Raw genomic sequence first — 21,503 nt, 5'->3', positions numbered from 1 at the left:
CTCTTTTTCTCGGCAATTCGCACGCAGAAGCGCACCTCGCGTATCACGTATTAGCATGTTTACATCTATGCGTATGTATATAAATTCACTGGCTCGTTTCTTCGCTCCGTGTGCCACTCTATTCACAAGTTTTCCCACCCCGTGAGGTTCCCGAGAAGCTCACATTTCATGACTTTTCTGTTGGCTCCCCATTCGAGTGTAATGCCGCGAGTAAAAGTTTGCCGCTTCTCGTTGCATTTGCTTTCTCGAGCGAGCTATTTCCCTTCTACCGAGTCGTATTATGAAAATCTCTCCTGACGTACTCGCGTGTACCATCTCTACCGGCCTGTCGGTGTACGACCGCCGACAACTCCATTCCCTGCTAACCATTAATATAATGTTTTCCTCATTTTTTTCTTTCGTTTGGTTGTTGTTACCGTCCCGAGCGCTTTACTGGCAGCCTCGTGCGTTCCTCCATACCACGTTTAATTTACACATTTTTGCATAATCTAAACCCGAATCGTCAAGCCCACCACCGGGTGGTTCGCTGGCAGCTGTTTAGTTGCCAGCTCTCAACCCGGTTGGGTGGGTGGGTGAGGATCCTGGTCGCTTCCGCTCACCGGCCATCATCGTTTTCCGACGTCACCTGTCACCGCACTTCAATCTTCATTTGTGTCCCGTCCGTTGCCCAAGCCCACGCTCTCTCTCTCTCTCTATCGCTGTGCCTTGCTCCTTTTCATATTACGTTACATTAGAGGACCGGGTTCCTTTTTCTCTAGGTGCATTTTTCGCGGCCCAACCTCCTGATGGATTATCATTTTTTTGTGATGTTGTGTTGCTGCTGAGACTTTTGTTACGTTTTTTTTTCTGTCTGTTAAATCCTTCTCGTTCCCTCCTAAACAGTCCCGTCCGATGCGCCTGCCAGAAAGCGCCTAATCCACTTGTACGTATATCGTCGGTTGCGCGCACGCAACGGATGTGAGGGCGTGCTCTTCGTCCTTTCCCTTTACGGATGCGTCTTTTGGCAGCTTCCGTGTGCAACCGTATGCGGAAGGCGCGAATTTTATACAAAACTACGCTCCGCGGGGCGATTAGACTTACCGTTTTCACCCTCCTCCAGGGAGGGATGAGAAGCAGGATTTCCGGTCTCCGACTTTTTTTTCTCTCTCGTCTGCCGAACGGCTGGAAATGCTGCCGGTTGCGAGTGCCCGAGAAAGAAAATCGAAGGGAAAATGTTCATTAAATGGAGATTATTGAAGGCACGGGGTGGGTTTATTCCAGCACCGTAGCGTCTTGATTGGGAGGATTGCGTTCTCGCCGATCAAAATGATTCCCGCATTTTTTTTTGCTTTTATTCTGACGCAATTTTTGGTAACGATCGAAGACGGCGGGGAGCATTTTTCGTGCTGATTGATGAGAAAAGTAACACACACAAAAAAATTACCAAAACTCCCAACATAATTATGTTGAATTCGCTGCCAAAATTTAATTCAACAAGACAACCCACCCCGGCGGGTTCGGGTTTCACCGGAAATGCCAACAGCATTAAAGTCGCACCCCAACTGTGCCGCAATGTGTGCGCTTCCGACGATTGGATACGTAATGGTGCCGGGAATGGAAAACAGCACCGGAACTGGCACTGCAGTAACAGCTGGTGCACGAGCGTACCCTAAAAAGAAAAAAAAGGGTGTCGAATCCTTCTACTGTGTCTCTTGGCCCGGTTCGTCCCTCAGTCGGGTCGGTTCGGTCGTCCTTTTCCCCGTTATACTTTCCGGGGGTTTGAGATTGATTTTTTCCCGCGTTGCAAAATGGACCCGTATCGGGAAGCAGAGGATGGGACGAAGCGAATGCTAAATCGAAATTAAATTATCATTCTCTCCGTTCTGGCGTACTTTTTCCGCGCCGCTTCCGGGCTTTCGTCCCGCCGGTCCATTGTTTCGCGGGACAGCAATTCGGGATTTTTCATCATTTATTCGCCGTTTTGTTCTTTGCCCTACGCTGGCGAAACGTTTGCCGTCATCAGCGTTTCCGATCCCGGGTGGCCATGAATTTGTGTGTCGCAGTAGCAACCGTCGAGAGCCGCAGCCTGTTAGCCGTAGAGTGGCGTAGAAGTTTATCCCACCGGTTCGAGAGGTTGAGCGAGCGAAGAAAACCGACGGAATAGAACAAAAAGAACCAAACAAACACAAAAGAAAAAACCGCGGGCACGTGGAATCAAACTGTGCCAAGCGGTCGATCGATTCGGTCCGGTGCGGCCTTAAGTCAATATTGGGCCATTTGGGGGCTGGGACACTTGGGGTGGCCTTTTTTTTTCGTCCCTTTATTTCTCTCTCCGCCCGTTCCGTGGGCTCTTTTGCGCTCCGTTTGTGCTCCCCAAGGTAGCTCCCTGCGTCCAAGCTACGTGCGGAGGTTAAGCGATGGAGAAAGTGCAGTGAGCGCAAAAAAAAAGATGAAACAATCGAGCCCAGACTGAAGGGTAAATTGCCATTTCATTAACTTCCAGCGAGAGCGAGGGCGGGTTCAGTTGGCCGCGCACAAACCTTTTCACCGGAAAAGGTAGCGGCCTGCTTTGAAGGGACGCATTGGCATTAAATTTTCATTACGAAAACTTCGCCCGTACCGCTCCGTCAACTGATTTGTGGCACAAAGTTCGGCTATTGCCCTTCGATAGTTCATTATTTGCCGATATGCGCAGGGAGCAAGCGCGCCGAAACCGTTTGAAGGTTTTCTCTACAAAATTTTAACGTTTCATTTGGCTAGCTTCTTTGCTGCTGATGGCTTTGTTTTTGTCGTATAAAGTTGAGAAACGAATTGAGTGCTACCTCTTTCAAGCGCGCTCTATAGTTGCGGTAATTATGTGGATAATCTCGAGTTTTTCCCCCCGGAAAACGAAGCAAACAATACTCGGCACTAGAGTGGCATGAAAATTGCGTCCGATCGATGCCACTCACAGATTCGCTCACAGGAAAGAAGCATTTCTGCGCACAGTTTCATCGTGGGCGTTGGGGGAGAAAAAAAAATGCCCACGAGGCATAATTTATGACCCAACAAGCGAGACCAAGATTTATATCATAAACCATTACTTAGCGATGAGCGGATGGGCCAAAACCTTCTCGGAAGTGCTGAGCTAATTCGTATCCAGGTTCTGGACTTTTTATTTCCATCCTCCACGATTTCGCTCACTCGTTCGTTCTTCTTTCTCTTCCATTCAGGAACGCCCTGGCTGGAAGTGCCGCGGTATGCGTTCCGGTTCCGGCCGCTTTCCATCGGCGATTGACAGGAAATGGGCATCGGAATAGCGCCCGGACTGGGTGGAATGAGATTGCTCATCGCGCAGCAGCCCTTTGGTCGCTCATTTCCGGACCATGGTGTGGGGCGGCATTTTCCGATGAAAGCCCAACGACGCAACGGAACGCCACACTGGCGGTGGGAAAAAAGAGGAAGCAGCAAAAGAGGAGCGAAAAAAAAAACTCTGTATATATATAATAGAAATAAAGAACGAACACAAACCGGGTAGGCTCATCAGAGAGGTTCACGGCAGGGCCAGAAATCGAACGGCAAATGATAAATAATTCAAGCGATGTCTTTTCCGACCGAACGAGCCGTTTTCGGGCCGGTAAATGGAGATGGTCTGGGCTCGCTTCCGAACGAAGACAAACGATATAAAAATGGTCAGCTCGGCAGTTCGAGCAGAGGAAGTTGAGGGGGAAAAAAAGAAGAAGAAAAAAAGGCACCGAAAAAAAAGCTACTATCACTGAAACAAAGATGGACGGGTCGGCCTCCCCAGTTCCCGATTCCGGCGGTCCCGGGGATATATCGATTGGTTCGGTAGCGCGTCTCCACGGTGATGACCGGTCCCAATTGGCCGATGTGTGGCAACCGGATGCGCAAGATGAAAGCACCATCCGAAAAGCGGTTCCAATGCTCATGGTAGGTTGGAGTGGAGGACGGTTTTCCGATGTCCCTAATGAGCACAGGAAGATCGCTTTCGCACGTGTGCCACGTTACATCTGGGATCTGCCTTGACGGAAGAGAGTAGCCCACTCGGTTCCAGGTTCCGATGTGTCGATGATGTGTTATTGAATTAGAGCGATACTAATTTGCGCAATAGGCCGTACCATTTGTGCTTGGGTAACGTGTTACCCGACTGAAATGATCTTCCGATTGGGGTTCATGTCAGGCTGGGGGGGGCTATTTTTTTTCGCTTCCACGCAGACAGCTCAGAGAACTCACAACAGGTCCGACAATTATTTGTGCCCCGTGGGATTTTCTGCTACCCTTCGCGTTAGGCGCATCATTCACGTCGGAGTTCCTGTGATTTAGCGAAGCGGAAATATGTGCACAAGTTTCGGGAAGCATTGCGTACAAATTGCGCAAAATTCTAGTGAAACAGCTTCAATCTCGTGTGGAATGAAAACACCGAACGAACGGTACAAAATAGATCCATGTATGGGAAGGAAACCCCAGAAAAAGCACAAAAGGACGACGCAAGCAAGTACAATATCCTGGCCAATGAATCCATCCAACCAAAGGGGCTCTTTTTTTAATATCCTGGCCCACGGGATGCACCCGACAAAGTTTCGGCCTCGGTTCGGCTTAGCAGCCACAAATCAAAAGATTATCCTCCGGGCCGCGTGCGGGTTCCTCGGCCACCTGCCAGGACCCAAGCGGGGGCGAAAATGAAGTTTCGCTCGTTCGTTAAACATCTGTATAAATTACTTTCCATTCAAATAAGGCTCAGATTTGCCACCTGCCACCACTGCCTGGGTATGGAGGATGTTTCAGCTTTTCTTTGGTCGCTCTCTCTCTCTCTCTCTCTCTCTCTCTCTCGCTCACTTTCTATCGTCCTTTCAGCTTCCCTTTTTCGTGCTCCATTTGCAGCAGACGAACGGAGGTGGGCCGTACCGTTTTTGGATCCTTTTGTGGAGGAGATTTGAATCCTGGAGACCCACCCCATACCGGAAGCAATACGCAAAGAAAAAACGAAACGCGCGCGCTCGCTTTTCAAAACCGCCTGGCCCTGGTTTTCCCGGAGTGACTGGGAATGGTTTTTCTTTTTTTTTCTCTTGGTTTTTCTGCAGGCTTACACGGCAACGTAAAATGCGAATAAAAAGCACAAGTGAGTGAGCAGATTCAATCACTTGACCGCGGTGGAGCAGGAACGCACCGGGTGCGAACGAGCATTCGTGTGCCCGAATGAAACAAATTTCCGTTCGCTTTCATTTCCGGCGCTTGGATGCGCGAACCGTAGTTCATAATAAAGCAACGCACCTTTGCCGCATAGTAATCTCTCCGGGCGCTGGCAATTCCCCGAAAAGAAGGCACCCAGGAGAAAGGCCACATTTTCACTGGCGCTTTGCCAACGGAACGCGCACCAAAGTCCGACGTGACAGTGCGAGAATGCGAAAGCGCGAGTAAATAAAAGATACATCCAAGTCGTTACATATTTATTAAGATGTAAGGGCACACCGGGTGGCCCTCTGCCATTAGGAAGCTGGCCGTCGTGGTCGTGTCATCCTCCGGGTTTTCGTTTCGCCATTTGCCGGAAGATTTATTGTCCGGCCTGCCCGGTCGGCAGCTTATTAGGCCACCGTTCTAACGGCAAACTAAAGGCGCACAGGGTGGCCACCGGAGGGTGAAATGGACCGGTGGTGAGCTTTTATCCGCCTTCACGCGTCGCCCAACCTCTATAACTCAAATCGTGCGCACAATATGGTGGGAGCTTCCTTCCTATCTTTTTTTGCTTTCGTCTGTCTGAATGCCTGGGGTGGGTGGCTAAAGTATGTGACAATGGCAGTCCCCATATGCCGGGCGTTTCGTCATTGGCATTCAGCGCGTAACGCAGATTACCGGTGACACCCTTAGGGAGAGTGAGTAAGAATTAAATGGCACGCGATGCCTTGGTGTTTGGAGATGAACATGAGACGATCGTGCCAATGAGCTAACTGAGGAGGACAAACTTGAACGAACAAGCTGAATCTAGAGACCAGGATCCAGTTCAAGGATCGACTGATCGGTCGTTTCTGAAATCTCGATCCCTTTGGAAAATTCTTTTCAACCCCTTGGTTACTCACCGATTGTGGGAACTTCAGACGGCGCTCTCGAACTCCAACAGCGGCGTGACACTACTCGTACTCCGCCGTCCAGTGCAGTACCCGCGGTGACGTCGGCCGGTCTAAAGTCATACGAAAACGATATGTGGACGGGAGAGCGTTCGCTTTTGGTTCTGTTGCTGCTGCTGTTGCTGTTGTTGCTGCTGGTGTTGATGCTGGTAATAGTCAAGCGTCTCGTAGTGGTCCGTGGGTGCCGATCCGTTAGCCAGCTCCCGTCCAGTTGCGGCCACACTACCATACTTGAGGTCCTCCTTAACCGGAAGCGGTAACTCCCACGGTGCCCGAAGCGCTCGGTATTCGTGCACGAGGGATTGTTGTTGGGCAAGATACCGCTCCAGTTCGAGCTTGTCCACCTTCTGTGGATGTGGCACGATCAGTTCGGTCACACCGACGGACCTGCTCCGCGGGTCGTCCTCATCAGCAAGCAGCTGCTTGCGGCGCCTGGATAGCCGCAACACGTACAGCACACTCGCACCGGTTGCCAGGACGAGCAGGATACTCAGCACCGCGCTGACCACCGTGACAAGGTGCGTTGGGCAGTCGATGTCGCTCTCGGTCATGGCCCGCAGCAGGTGCCGCGTTCGCCGGCCATCCTCATACCGGTCACACCCGATTTCGTCCCGATCGACGTACAGTGGAAAACCACCGTGAAGCGGCACTCGTGAGCTTCCGTCTCCTTCCGGGGCGGGTTGTGCCGCTGTGATGAGAGCGGCAGCCGCTGCTGCCGCCGGGACGATCAACCGGAAGTCGGCCTCATGCAAACCGTAACCGGTCGCGAGCCGCCACAGCCACAGAAGCGAACAGTTGCACACGAGCGGGTTGCCACCCAGCTCAAGCCGATGTAGCCGATCCAGCGGGAAGTGGACCGCGTCGAGCCGGACAAGCGCGTTCCGGCGCATCGAAACCTCGACCAGGTTCGGTGTGCTGTGGAACAGCCGCAACGGTAAGCTCGCGAATGACGGATTATCGTCCAGGGTGAGAATCCGCAGGTTCGCGTTGTCCACGAACGCCCTGGAAAGGTGGTTTTAGAGACGCGAGACCGGGTTTTAGTAAGCGCGTGCTGGTGATTTATGTGCTCCCATTTCCTGGCAGGCCAGCAAATGAAGATGTACGATTGCTCTGGGTGTTCCCGGCCCTCTAATCACTTCCCGGGACACACGCTCGCAAACACCCCGTGATGGACTGCAGATGAGTTTGAGATTGAATTTCGGACGTACGGTCCTGTGGCCATCCGGGCAACATGGGACGGAAACTTTCCGAGCCTGAAACGCATTTCCATGTTTTGTAGTGTGCCCCTTGGGAGCTCCTGACAGCGAACCATGTAAGAATTTGCCCCCACAAAGTGGCCAATATGCACGCGAGGGTGCGATGATTCATCATCACCGCGCCAAATGAACGCGTGCCGTTGCGTTGAAGTGCGCTTCGAAAAGGCGAACATTGATGGAGCGGAAATTAAGACCACTCTTCGTGCGGGGGAACATCAGACACGCAATGCTGGTGGTGCTAATTCCAACCCGATGTTCTAAAGTAATTCCCAGCTCCAAAGACACCGTAGTGGGGAACGCTTGGAGAAGAATCCTGCCACGGATTTAGTTGTGCCGAGTGTGTCCTGGACGTCGCAGCTGACGAAGGAATATCACGCGCACCCGTCTGGCCAATCAGTCCGATTACCACCCGAACGTGTCACCGTTAAGCCACGGGTGGAATTAATACTCTCCTGCCAAAGCCCTGAGTCTTCCGGCATCCTTTGGTGCGCCGGCATGCGGCTGCATCCAGGACAATGTAGTCCCTTTTTTGTTTCGGGTGTCATTTCGGGCGTCGTGCGGAAACCCGTTTGGCCGTAAAAAGCGAACCAGTCGAGTAAAAGGGCTGTTCGCAATGTGAAGGACACTAGTGGACATGATTGAAGCAGCTCGCGTGTAACTAATCTTACTACGGCTCGAACAATCAAAAACAAGAATTGTTTTTTTACTAATAAACTTTAGGATATAAAACAATTTAAAATTATTGAGCAAAAAAAAATTTACTCCCTGTTTTAAGGATCATGGAAATTCCAAGCTAAAAAACATGCCTCTAAAATGTCAGCTTCCATCTCGACCACGGGTGTCGATCGATCGAGAAGGCCATGGAAACTGCTCGAGGACGATAACGCGAACACGAACGATGAAATAGGGCTCCCATGTTACGTGCCTATGCCCTTCCGGGACGGGAACACCTCAATCTGGGTCTTCCGCACGCACGTTACATGGCCGTTTGCTTATCACCGTGCGTCCTGTGACAATATGCGCACCCTTGGGCGGGCTCCTTTCAGGCTTTTCTTCTTTTTTCTTCTGTGTGTGTGTGCTGTATTTACGACACCATCCCCACGACAAAGCGCTGTTACACACCCTCCGGGACAGCCACTCATCAACGTCAGTCGTGTGACGGTGGAGATTAAAATCTGCCTGCTCCTTGACCGACGACCAGCGCGAACCTGTGGCCGTGGAAAAGCCAGTACCTTCGAAAGAAAAGCTCCACGTACCGGTACCGGTGGGTAATCTAATGAATGGGACTTTTTGAGAGTGTCCCCAAAAGGGCCTCCCCGGGGCTGGGTAATTTCACATTCGCGGAACTTGGAGAACGGAGAAAAACGGCTGTTGCGGTCACGATAATGCGACCACCCATGGGAGAGAGGAGGAGGACCACCCAAAACCGATGGCCTGGAAAGGCGAGTACAAAAAAGGGACTCCCTACCTACGAGAATGTAATTAAAATTCAAACACAAACCCAAGCGAACGAACCCCCGTTACATCTTCATTTGCTGGCCGAAACCGGGAGCCGGACCATACCTCGCATCGATCCGTTGCAGCCGGTCCAACCGGTCGAGGTGAAGCTGCTGGAGCTGGAACAGGCTCAGGAACGCCACCGCCGGTACGCTCTCGAAGTAGTTGCCGCTCAGTGATAAATACGTTAAATTACACAGTTTTGATAATTGCAGCGTTGGCACAACCTGTGAAAGGAAAGGGTGAGTGATAGTGGTAAGCGGAAAAGCGCAGGGTCAACCAACATGGCCGGCGAAAACGGAAGCGAACGAGCGAATGCTCCCTCTGCCCCGTGCCTCGTGAAAACCCGCGCGAAAATCACTCATTCTATAAATTATTAATTAATTAAACATTCAGCCGCCGGGGGCCGCGAAGCGAGTCCTTTGGCGACGGACGTTCACGGACGTGCGTCCAGTGCGCCACGTTGGAAAGCCAACCCCAGGCCACCGCATTCGATGCGACGGGATGACTTCGGCAGCAATGTATTGTTTCTGTTTGCGGCCCGGTTCGGTTTGTGTTATCGCTTCTGCGTCCGCTCACCCAACCACACCACCCATGATCATCATCATCATCCGGGGGGAGGGTCGTCATCACCATCAGCGCACCAGGAGCGCCTTCCGGCCATTGACCGCGCACGGTGCGGAGTAATTATTCGAGAATGATTTATGTAAATTGTATGAGTTTGCATATTTTATGTTGCCGCGCGAGCGCGCGCGCGAGATGCCCGAACCAGAGCCATTGTGAGCCGTTGCGCGGTAAAGGGTCCTGAAAGGATACGCGAGCGCGCGCACGCGGTGCGAAAGGGATTAGCGCAACCAAACGGGTTTTAGGGAGGAAGGACGATGGATCAACCGGATGGATTTTGCGGATCCGAGTGCGAATCAGGTCCTGGCGCGGCGAATGTCTCGTGTCGGGGTTTGGCTATTCAATAGAAGACCGTAATGTTGCGTTTACGGCTCGAGTTGCCGAATGCAGCTATCGACAATGTTGTGTGTGCGTGTGTGTTTTAGCGCTCGAAATGATTGCCCTTTGGGGGTGGGTTGGGTGGCCGGTGTTTTCGATGTTGCATCAATTTGTGCTAAATTATTTGACATCATTTGCTTTTGCGAGGGGCTTTTTTTGGGGCGGGAGAGTTTTGAATGAGTGACCTTCACGCGGGATTGGGATATGATTGACTTTTCGACACGTTTGTGTGCAGTGATAAGAAGCTTGGTGAAAAACTCCATGGTGGAATTTTCTCCGTTACTTTCATCACACCTTTAAAATAGAATAGAGGTCTTCAAACTGGGGCTCACGTGCTAGCAACCTTTCGAACTGATTGGCAATCTGTATGATGAACTTTTTATGATTATAAAGTTTTACTGGACCAAGGAAAAGCCACGAAAAACGCTGGTTATTAGTAGCAGTTAAAGTCAATTGAAAGAAAATCGGGGAAATTCGAACGATCGACATTGTTTCAGGGATAGCTTGCTTGCATGAATTGTAGGAATATTTTTTGCTGATTACTGATTATAGGTCAGTATGAGTTCATACACTTTGCATGATTTCTACTTCTCAATTGAAGGCTTCATTTTATTTTGTTTAAAAAAATCTCAAAAAAACTTCTTGTAAGCCTCAGATTGCCGAATACCGCGACCGAATGGTTCCTTCATTTTCTCGTGACCCAAACAGCTTGGAGACCCCCACGATCTTGGTTATATGCGTCAACTATCAAAGCCCACTTACTGTTAGATTATTGTCGACGACGTCAAGCGCCCGCAGCCCACTGAGCCCGTGAAAAGCTCCATAATCAAGCTCGGTCAGGATGTTCCCACCGAGCTTGAGCGTGCGGAGCTCACGCAACGCCACGAAGCTATCGTTCGCGATGTACTCCAGCAGGTTAACGGACAGATCGAGCAGCTGAAGCCGCTTGTCCAGGTGTTCGAGGTTGCGCTCGTACGGCACCTCAAGCAGCTGGTTGTTCTGGAACGACAGCACCTCGAGCGAGTACAGATGCCGCAGCGTGCCCGGTTCGAGGCTCGTGAGCGCGTTCCCACTCAGATCAAGCTCGATAAGATTTCGCAGATCATGGAACGCGGCCGGATGGACCGTTTCGATACGATTCCCGCACAGCTTGAGCGTTTGCAACCTCTGCAACCCGCGGAAGGCGTCTTTCGGGATGGCCGCGATCGCGTTATCACTCAGATTGAGCGTCCTCAGTGCCTGCTGTGTGTCGAAGTTGCGCGAACCAAGCGCTTCGATGCGGTTCCCGGCCAGATCGAGCACCTCAAGTTTGTAGTAAAACGTGAGCGTAAAGTGCACGTTTGTTATGCGGTTTGCGGTGAGATTGATGTACCGTACGTCCGGGTTGAGCTGAATCGGTACCACGTCCAGGCCGGCCCCAACACACCAAGTTCGCACGTTCGGATCACCCTCGCACGTGCATATCGACGGGCAGAAGGTGTACACCTGCTGCAGGAACACCAGCAACACGAGCGTCGTCGAGTAAATGCAGCACCGGCCACTCGCCTTCAACTGTGCCATCTTCTGTGGTGCTGCGTTCGTTCCACGGACCGATTGCCAACCGGTTGGATCGAGCCGGTTGCAAGTGATGGACAGAACGAAAGTAAAACGCGTAATTAAAGCGACCGTCGCGTCGCGAGCTCAAACCACGTGGCGTGACTGGAGCGGGCTGATGGATCGACGGAACCACAGCTACAGACCGGTCGCTGGACGGTCATCGTCGACTGCTGACACCGCGTCGGTTCCACTCTGCATCAACCGTTGGCCCACGGATGTGTCGGTGGGATTGTGCATGGTGTGATGGTCCACTCCTCTCGTTAGAAACACGCCCTCGGAGCTGAAAATGAGAGAAGGGAAAATGAAATCCGTTAGTAACGTGGCCGGCCATCGGTTGCAGTGGGGTGTTCTGGTTGTTGAATGCTAAACAGCTGTGTTGCTTGTCGGAACAGAACAACCGCCAACCAGCCAACTCAGCTAGCCAATCGTTCGCTGCTCCGTTCGTGTTGTCCATTCCGGATGATTAGATATTTAAATTTAACTAATTAATTTTATCGTCCATCCTTCCCGCCAGCCCCAACGGGCGTGGGTGCAGCACATTTCAAGACGTTCCGTGACACCCGGAGTCCCACCGATGGAAGTGACATTCGAACGAACAGCAACCATGGCGACGGACCGTTTTGACTGACAGCTCGATTTGACATCTGCTCGGGGTGCCTGTCACGTGCAAGGGTGAAATGGGAGGGGGGGGGGGGGGAGGACGAATTTCTTCCGAGATTGTTTTTCCCCCGGGGCGCTTTTCCAACTCCACCCATCGGTAATCGGATTAAACCATTTCCGTAGGGCATGATTAAAACTAACGCTCGGCGTGGAGGAATTCGTCGCGCGGCAACGATCAACGACTACGCTAAAACCCGTAGCAGCAGCGACACAACAGCTGTTTCTGGTGTGCGTTCGAAAAGGGCCACCGTTTACCCTTGGGCAAATGGACCCAACGTTGGGGTAACATTTTGACATTTTGGAATTTCTCCAGCGGAGAAATTCCCACCACAACGCGCCTAATGGATGCGATCGTCCCACGTTGGGCGTTGAGCGGCAACTGGACAAACCCGGCTAAGATTAGGTGTCGTTTAATTGATAAGACCCGGGTGGATTACGTTTGTTTGGTGTTGCTGCCGTGGATTTTCCCTGCCACAGCACATCGCTTGGTGTGCAAACATCCATTTATTGGTGGCTATTTGTTTTGAGGGAATTTAAGGGAAACATCCACAAAAAAATGCAAGCTGCCGACGGTTGCCATGACATCCAGCTTTAAATCAGTCCCTGGAAGTAGTCCCGTGTGGAAAGCTAGCTTTCCTACCTATGCCCTGTTTTCTTTTTTTATCACGACACGTCCAACGTGGCCGGGTTAAAGCACGACAGTGCCATGGTCGCGGCGGGACTATCTGCAGCTTTTAAGCCGCACCAGCTCCGTCCAAACATCCCGTTCGCTTCCCGGCACCGCCAGACGATGCCACCGCGTCACGTAAATAATGTTACGGTGAATTTTTAATAATTTTCCTTTGACACCGCAGCGCGCAAACGGCGGCCACTAACTGTCGTCTCAGGAGCGCAACCGTACGTGATCCGGTGCAATATTTGTCTCGGCTTCAGCCGTTGGTTGCGAGTAAAGTGACGAAAATACGTCCACCCAGAGAGTGGAGAGTGGGGAGGGTCCGGGAACCATGAGAAGGATAAAAGACTCCTGTCACGTTCCGTGCGGTTCCTGGCTCCGGCGGCTAGTAACTCACCGTCCGGCCCCTCTTGCCGGAGTGGTGCATCAGCACCTTTGGCGGGCAGGTAAACGGATCGCTAAGGATGCGGATTCGTCTGCCAGGACAACGGTGCGCTTGTTGGGAGCGTGAGTGAGTGAGAGAGATAGGAAAGCTCTCGAAAAAAAAACAAAAAACAACCACCCACTAAAATGACTGTCTTAAAAGTTGCCACACTCGTGCACCAACCGCAGCGCAGGTGGCCAGGATGGGCGTACGTAAAAAGTAAACATGTCCTTCGTGACTTCGTGCCGCTACCGGTACGGACCGGGACACACACAAATAATCAACCAACGGCACAACGGAGGAAACACTGCAGGTGTGCAGATTTTACACGCCCGACCTGAGAACCGAGTCCACAGGGTTCACCATTCCGTAGGTGCGCCATTCCTCCTCGGGGAGTCCTTTTTTCTGCTTCTTTTTTGCCTCCCTCCCGTGGGGTGTAGATTATTCATGAATCATTGTTTATTTGAATTTCTTTCACCATCGCCTGGTGAACCGGTGATCGTGGGTGGCCCGAGTGGGGGGGGGGAGTGCATCTGCACTTTCTGCATCTCCGGCACCGGTGGGGTTGACATTTCGTGCGGAAGGATAATGAGACGAGCGATACATTATGCAGTGTTGCGACCGCGGCACCGAGAGAAAGGATGTCCGTCGTGTGCCCGACTGGGATGGGAGAGAATGTGTAAAGAAAACAAATGCACATACACATATCCTTGTAAGGACACGTGGAGGAGAAAATGGTTGCATTTAAATGCACAACGAACCACCTGAAACGAACGAAATGTGAATTGTGCTTTAAGTAATTTATTTTGTTGGGAGGAAAAATAGTCCCCAAGCTTACTTTGATCTCCTTTAAAAAAGGACACTTTGGGTAGCTTGAAAAATGACATGAGGAAACGTTGGAAAACAAGCAAAAAATCGATCCCACTAAAGTCGCTTCGTTGCCGCTCTGAAGTGGAGCTAACGAGGGAAAGTGATCCACAGCACGAACCGGGTACGCGCCCGTAATGAAGACGCACGAACGGTGACTTTTACGCTCGTACCACGGCTCGAACCACGAACGGGCGGCATGTGTTAATGAATGCGACCGGTTGGCATTACGCTCATTAAAATAACAACACCAACGGACGCAACCGTCCGGCCCCGAGGCACACGGTTCACGCTCGTGACGAGGACGCGTTACGTACCCGGGGTGGCATCCTTGTTGACTTCCGGTGCGATGGTTCCGGGCGTTTGTCACCCAACCGAGGCTGGTATTCGAGCACCGTCGACTTCAGCTTCCGTTGCTTCATTAACGGAGGGAGCACACACACACAGCAACAGCCACAGAGGTTGACGCTTGAACGCAAGAAGTGAACGCAACACAAAGAATGCACCCTTTGCTGCACTCCACAGGGGACGTTCGAGCACGAAATTGGAGCACGAGCTTCACTTCCTGGTAGAGAGGAGGGACCCAAACATACCCCAGGGGGGTCCTCCCGTATAGAAAAGGGGAGAGAGGAACTTTTCCCGCCTGGGAAGGAAAATATTTACTTTTGTCACTTGCACTCCAGGGGGCGTTTTACGGCATCAAGGAGAGCATGCTTGCTTTCAAAAACAAACACAAAAAAAAATGGGCCAGGGAGCACTCGGTGCCTCGGAAGCTTCATCCATCTTGTTTTCTGGTGGGTCTTACAACGTGCCCCAGCCTCCCTCCAAAAGGCTCGTTAGTGTGTTTCGTGCTTAATTCGTGGTCGGAATCCAAAACCGCAGCCACATCGCATGACGCTTGACAGAAAACGCCCGTCAGCTCGTTGCTATGGCAACGGGACGATTATTTATCCCCGGGATGACGCCGTGGACGTGCGAGTGATTCATTTCTGCTATTTAAAGTGACATATACATTCTGGTGCCGGCGGTTTGCGAAGGGAGGGATTTTTCCCGGCATTTCCCGGCTTGGGGTTGATACACCCACGTGCCACGTGGATCGATACGCAGGAATGCTTGGTTTGTGCGTGGTGAAACACCACCCTTCAAGAAGAAAAAAACCCTTATGTCCTTAACCGTGAAAAGCGGCAGTTTTCCCTCATTGGAAGGTATCGGGATTCGATCTCACGTTCCTGTCGTGTTTACAAGCCGTATCGTTTGTGTTTTTCCTCCTCATTCCTTTTTGCCCTTTCTGTCGCTTCAACGCCCTCCCGAGATGCGTTGTAATTGTGGTGTAAAAACGCTCAACTGGCTAGAAGAAATGTGGCCAACCATCGACCTGCACTAACCCCAGCGTTTGATCGTCCCGCCAGCCGTACATTATTGGCCACTGATCGGTGGGATATCGCGGAAATTAATTTTCTTCCCTTTACTGCCCGACCGACCGACCTTCCTAAATCACGCCATTTATCGGCGCCACTCAAGTGATTGGTTTTTTTTTCGTGTGTGTCGCTGTAAGGGTGGGTGTGTGGGTTTTTTTTTATTCACACCCACTCCCACTGCCTTCCTTCCGTTTCCGGGATAGGCACTTTTTTAAATTCAAATCGACCGCTTAGCCACGTTGCACTGATAAGGCACACGGTGTACGTGTCCTGGAACGGGGATTCTTCTTCGATGCCTTGCGATGCCAATTTCGATTCGAGCCACCTTTAATCAAGCGCCCTTTGCTTGCTCCCTGGAAGGATGGGAAATTGGAGGATTTTGGATCGCGCGATTGCGACGCCTCGCCGGGATGCCTGAGGCCACAAAAAAGATCCTAACCGGCAGGACAGCAGGAGCCACCGGCGACACCGTTATTACACCCATAAATTGAACCCCTGCACGTTGGGTAAATGGCCGGGATAAAAGTCAAAAAACAAATTTGAGATTTTTTTAAACAGTTTTAAACAGTTATATTCTGAAACTAGAGGCTTAAACTTAGTTAACACCAAAATATTATGGGCACAAGTCCAACATTCACGGAGTAACAGCCTGTCAATGTCGAAAATGAGTGAAAAAATTGAAAAATTTTCAATTTTTTTAAGCTGACTTTAATCTCTTTTTCACTTTGACTAAATATCAGAAACTCAACATTTTAACCATTTTGGATAGGTTATTCAATTGTTATTGTCATTTAATTAAATAAATTTAATTCATTCAAAGAATATATCATCAAAAAATGTAAAAGTACGAAAAATACCATGTAAAATCACATAAGATGATTTTTTATAAAGCTTTAAAAATCTTTAAGCAATGGCATAGCACAGAATGTAGTACAATAGTATATCTTTGATTTTATAACAAAATCTGCTGCCACCTTGCGCCACCTCATATGAAAATGATTTTTTTCTAAACCGCGCTACAGGGTTATTTTGGCGGACTGTTTAAAATGGCGCCTTACTTTTTGGCCAAAAGATCCATTGCCGGGAAATTTGCTTCTTTTAGCTAAATAATCAATGTTATTACTTGGTACTGGAAAAATCCTTTCCAAAAACTCATAAATTTGCACACAGATCATGCAAAAAATTTGAAAATGGTCACCCGAATTTATATAAAAAAAACCACGTGACGCACCCTGCTCGCTAATCGAGAGGATTTCAGCGACGGATTTTGAACGCCAAAATCGCCAAATTTGAATTCGCTAGTAACGAGAGATCATGCGTCGAGGAGGTTACATGTACCAGCCGAATTCCGTTTCGAACATCATTTGTCACCCAAGGGTTATCAAATTTAATAGATTTCCCCTCCAAATGTTATCAGTACATATCGCCGATCTTTCCAGCGCATGATAATCAGCATTCTATCTCGTTCGCTTTCGTTTGTTATTGATCGCGTTGTTCTACGCACACTGTAGGATCTTATTGAGCGTCTAATCTTACTGGTCATAATTCGGTCGCAATATTTTGCCGATCATAATTAATTATGTGGCTGCGTACATAAATTGCTTTTTCGATACAAAACAAAGTACCGAACGGTGTGTGATACATTTCTGTTCCTTAAACCACTGCTCCCCATATCATTGAGCATCTTTTTATCACAAAACTATATGAAAATAGCGGGATGATCAAACACGGTGTCCAATTATCACGTAGTATTCCATAGTGCAGCAATGTCCACCTCCTACGCACGCCTGGTACAAAATGTAATTATCTTGTCCTTGTTGCGCTCATGTTATCCGAAATAGTACTCTTTAAGTCCATGGCGCACGATTTTTATCAGCAGTGCCAACTCTCGCGTCGTCACGCGTGGTTTATTGGCACACGTAAATTTCGCAAAATTCTATCGATTATTCTATCAAACCGCTGCCAGAAGGATTTTGGCGTCGGATTTTGTACGCCAAAAGCGACAAATCTGATATTGTGAGTAACAAGAGCTCATGCGTCGAGGAGGTTACATCCACCAGCCGGACTACCACACTAAATTTAATGGATTTCCCCTCCAAATGTTATCAGTACATATCGCCGATCTTTCCGGCGCATGATAATCAGCATCCCATCTCGCTCGCTTTCGTTTGCACACTGTAGGATCTTATTGAGCGTCTTATTTTGCCGGTCAAAATTCGGTCGCAGTATTTTGCCGATCATAATAAATTGTGTGGCAACGTACATAAAATGCTTTTTCGATACAAAACATAGCAGCAAACTGTGTGGGATAAATTTCTGTGACTTAAACCACTGCTCCCCATATCATTGAGCATCTTTTTATCACAAAACTATATGAAAATAGCGGGATGATTAAACACGGTGTCCAAATAGCACGCAGTATTCCATAGTGCAGCAACGTCCACCTCCTATGCACGCCTGGTACAAAATATAATTATCTTGTCCTTGTTGCGCTCACGTGCTACTCATGTTATCCGAAATAGTAATCTTTAAGCCCATGCCGCACGCTTTTTATCACCACTGCCAAATCTGGCGTCGTTGCGCGTGGTTCATGCGAACGATCATTTCAGATTTCGTAGCGCACGCTGCTAATCGGGAGGATTTCGACGACGGATTTTGAACACCAAAAGCGACAAATCTGATATTGTGAATAACAAGAGATCATGCGTCGAGGAGGTTGCGAACGTGCGCCATGGGCTGGAAGATTACTATTTCGGATAACGGGAGTAGCACGTGAGCGTAACAAGGACAAGCTGCCTATATTTTGTACAAGGCGTGCGTAGGGCGTGACCATTGCTGCACTATGGAATACTGCGTGCTAGTTGGACACCGTGTTTGACCATCCCGCTATTTTCATATAGTTTTGTGATAAAAAGATGCTAAATAATATGGGGAGCAGTGGTTTAAGGAACAGAAAATTATAACACACCGTTCGGTACTTTGTTTGGTATAAAAAAACATTTTATGTACGTTGCCACACAATTTATTATGATCGGCAAAATACTGCGACCGAATTATGACCGGCAAAATAAGACGCTCAATAAGATCCTACAGTGTGCAAACGAAAGCGAGCGAGATGGGATGCTGATTATCATGCGCCGGAAAGATCGGCGATATGTACTGATAACATTTGGAGGGGAAATCCATTAAATTTAGTGTGGTAGTCCGGCTGGTGGATGTAACCTCCTCGACGCATGAGTTCTTGTTACTCACAATATCAGATTTGTCGCTTTTGGCGTACAAAATCCGACGCCGAAATCCTTCTGGCAGCGGTTTGATAGAATAATCGATAGAATTTTGCGAAATTCACGTGTGCTAATAAACCACGCGTGACGACGCGAGAGTTGGCACTGCTGATAAAAATCGTGCGCCATGGACTTAAAGAGTACTATTTCGGATAACATGAGCGCAACAAGGACAAGATAATTACATTTTGTTCCAGGCGTGCGTAGGAGGTGGACATTGCTGCACTATGGAATACTGCGTGCTAATTGGACACCGTGTATGATCATCCCGCTATTTTCTTATAGTTTTGTGATAAAAAGATGTTCAATGATATGGGAAGCAGTGGTTTAAGGAACAGAAATGTATCACACACCGTTCGGTACTTTGTTTTGTATCGATAAAGCATTTTATGTACGCAGCCACATAATTAATTATGATCGGCAAAATATTGCGACCGAATTATGACCAGTAAGATTAGACGCTCAATAAGATCCTACAGTGTGCGTAGAACAACGCGATCAATAACAAACGAAAGCGAACGAGATAGAATGCTGATTATCATGCGCTGGAAAGATCGGCGATATGTACTGATAACATTTGGAGGGGAAATCTATTAAATTTGGTAACCCTTGGGTGACAAATGATGTTCGAAACGGAATTCGGCTGGTACATGCAACCTCCTCGACGCATGATCTCTCGTTACTAGCGAATTCAAATTTGGCGATTTTGGCGTTCAAAATCCGTCGCTGAAATCCTCTCGATTAGCGAGCAGGGTGCGTCACGTGGTTTTTTTTTATACAAATTCGGGCACCGTTTTGAAATTTTTTGCATGTTCTGCGTGAAAATTCATGAGTTTTTCAAAAGGATTTTTCCAGTAGTTCCAAGTAATAACATTGATTATTTAGCTAAAAGAAGCGAATTTCCCGGCAATGAAAATGCAGATCTTTTGGCCATTTTTAACAGTCCTATCCTACCTCACAAATAAATGCGGGCTCCGATTGATATCTGCATGGCAGATTCAGCTTTATTGGGCGCAATTGAGGCTGTTCTAAAGCTGTCGGAGATCCCTATTCGTGAGCTATGTAAGAGCAATTCATCGGTTTGCTTCGGCCAAGACTTGGTCATCTGATTCCCTACCTCCCTATATCCTAAATACCCTTAAATTTTCCAATCCAGGACAGGAGGCCGAAGAATTCAAAACAGTTGAACAACAAGACCTGCAATGCAAAAGAGTCCTCTGAAGGAGAGAGGAATAGCAGCATAGGTCCAGCAGAATTGCATAGATAAACTAACCTTGCCCGCCCGGGATAAAGTGCAATTCATACGGTTGATGGGAGGATATGCCCATTAGCCATGGAATTTGTCAAATTGGAGTTTTGGAATTCGAAAATTCGCAATTGTTAACTGTGGAATGAATTTTATATTATGTATTGTATTACGAACGAAGTTTAACGGTCAGGCAGTCACTATAATAAAAAAATGTAAGAAAATTATTCCAAACTGATAATGTATCGTTTCCAATAATACCAAATTGTACGTTCCATTTAAATTTTCCAGTAAATAATGGCGCTAGACTTTTATCCCGGTATTTGTATGGGAGTGCCCACTGTGCCCTGCCCGAATCCAGCACGATGGGGGTGTGAATTGAACCGGTGGGCGGAGGGAAGCAACTTCCGGCATGCCCGCCTGCCAATATGTCGGTATCGGGTCGCTTACAGGCGTTTCTTTCATTTTTTTCCTCCCCCCATGAGGCCCATTTATCGACGGCTTCGGGTGCGGGATCAATTCCGCCTTTCTGCTCGCCATCCGGGACGCAAATAGAAATAGCAGCACCCCCGGCCCCAGTGAAACGGAGGAGAAGGACAAAAACGAGGACGAAAGTTCACGCCGGGGTTTCTTGCTTCCTTTTGCTGGTTCCGATGTTTCCCAGCGCATGTTGGTGAAGGTGCAGCAGAGAAGAAAAGAAAAAAAACCAGCAAAGGTGGTGTACCTTCGAGTGTCCTAGAATAGACTTTGTACCTCATAATCGGTACCCACTATTGGTGTGCTATTTCCTGTAGCAAGGGCTGCTCGGTAAAAGGGTGGTTGGGTGATAAAATAACAGCTATTAAACCGCAATCACTGTGGGTTTTGCGGCTAAACCATACTTGCTGTGGATGGTGTACGTTTTCTTTTTGTTTTGAGCGGTTTCAATCGATTGCAAAATGTGTAATCAAACGCCATTCTGTAGAGGTGGTAATTAAGAAGAATCATTCTATAGTCTGTCTTTTAAAATTAATCGATTTTAAAGGAGTGAGAAGGAATAAAAATAAAACTGGTTTTGTTCAGTATTTTGCACGTTATCCTTCTACTGCACGTTTTATCGCATTTACACTATTATATCTATTAACTAAACATTTACCTCATGGAATCTATTGTTGTACCTACTAGCTGTAATGTTCCCTCATCATGCTAAATTTCACGAGCCTTTTTTGTGTTGTATACTTTGTATCCTTTCTTGCCATGTTTCTCTCCTCGACCGACTCCCTTCGGTTATTACTCAAGTGTCCGCTGGCCAGCATCTCCGGCGCCCGCTGAAGGGATGCTTCTTTATTGCGACTCTTTTCCACCCTCCATTATTCACCCATCCCAAAGTGGGCGCACGCAATTAAGGATAACGCCGGTAGAAACAACCGCATACCTTGCGTGTCGAGGACATGCACATGCTTCACGGCGTGTAGGCGAAAGAAAAGAAAAATCACCCCG

At 48.9% G+C, this 21,503-nt stretch overlaps 1 protein-coding gene across 1 annotated transcript; it reads right to left on the bottom strand.

The window, feature by feature from the left end:
* On the bottom strand, positions 1–11,416 carry LOC128727786 (leucine-rich repeat neuronal protein 3-like). Its single transcript, XM_053821732.1, has 4 exons — positions 10,619–11,416; positions 8,921–9,081; positions 6,054–7,103; positions 1–1,170 (listed from the first exon to the last, which is right to left on the bottom strand). Exons 1-3 carry the CDS (start codon positions 11,414–11,416, stop codon positions 6,161–6,163), a joined length of 1,902 nt encoding a protein of 633 aa, XP_053677707.1. The 3' UTR covers positions 1–1,170; positions 6,054–6,160.
* Between the last annotated feature and the right edge of the window lie 10,087 nt (positions 11,417–21,503).

The sequence above is a fragment of the Anopheles nili genome, chromosome 2 (genome assembly GCF_943737925.1).
Source record: "Anopheles nili chromosome 2, idAnoNiliSN_F5_01, whole genome shotgun sequence".
Taxonomy (NCBI): Eukaryota; Metazoa; Arthropoda; class Insecta; order Diptera; family Culicidae; genus Anopheles; species Anopheles nili.
This window is presented reverse-complemented; position numbering and strand designations above follow the sequence as displayed.

Coding starts and splice junctions, on each gene's coding strand:
- LOC128727786 (XM_053821732.1), bottom strand. CDS start 11,416: ATGGCACAGTTGAAGGCGAGTGGCCGGTGCTGCATTTACTCGACGACG. Junction 9,082..10,618: donor TCGTCGACAATAATCTAACA/GTAAGTGGGCTT, acceptor TTCCTTTCACAG/GTTGTGCCAACGCTGCAATT. Junction 7,104..8,920: donor CTGCAACGGATCGATGCGAG/GTATGGTCCGGC, acceptor CCACCTTTCCAG/GGCGTTCGTGGACAACGCGA.